Here is a 546-nt window from a genome sequence, read left to right on the forward strand (position 1 = left end):
GCGGAGCAGCCGACGGCTCCTCTCCTGTCTCTCCTGCAGCCGGACCATGCTGCTGAAGGCTGCACTGCTCCTCTCCCTCCTGGCCACCTGCCCAGGTGGGTGCGGGCACGGGGCTCTGGGGGCAGCAGGGCTGGGTGGGCAGCACCACAACCGCAGCTCCTGCCCGCAGTGTCCCCGGCCAAGCCGGCGCAGAGCGGCTTCTGGGAGTACCTCAGCCAGCTGACGGGTGACAAGGACAGCCTGGAGCACGGCCAGAGCAAGCTGGGCAAGGACATCATGTGAGTACAGCGCTCCGGGGCCCCCAGGCCCCACCAGCACACCCGGGGCCCTGCTTTTCTCCCCCTGGGGACAGAGAAACTCAAAGGAAGGGCCCTGGCGGGTGTTGGCAGCTTTTATCAGAGGTGTGTGGGGCACAGAGGGGTGTTGTGGTCACTCGGGGGTGTTGGTGGCTGTCTTGTGCAGGAACCTGAAGGAAAGCATTCAGGATGGGGTCAGCTACATGGGCGACTTCCTGGAGAAGCTGTCACCCCTCAACAGGGGCCTCCA

General features: G+C 65.6%; 1 protein-coding gene across 1 annotated transcript; it reads left to right on the forward strand.

Moving 5' to 3' along the window:
* Window positions 1–6: 6 nt before the first annotated feature.
* LOC108447672 (apolipoprotein A-V-like) lies at window positions 7–544 on the forward strand (the record flags this gene model as incomplete). The annotated part of the gene is made up of 3 exons (XM_017738384.1): window positions 7–95; window positions 170–278; window positions 463–544. Coding segments are annotated over exons 1-3 (240 nt in total), but the record flags the coding sequence as incomplete, so codon positions are not given.
* Between the last annotated feature and the right edge of the window lie 2 nt (window positions 545–546).

The sequence above is a fragment of the Corvus brachyrhynchos genome, unplaced genomic scaffold (genome assembly GCF_000691975.1).
Source record: "Corvus brachyrhynchos isolate BGI_N302 unplaced genomic scaffold, ASM69197v1 scaffold46, whole genome shotgun sequence".
Lineage (NCBI taxonomy): Eukaryota > Metazoa > Chordata > Aves > Passeriformes > Corvidae > Corvus > Corvus brachyrhynchos.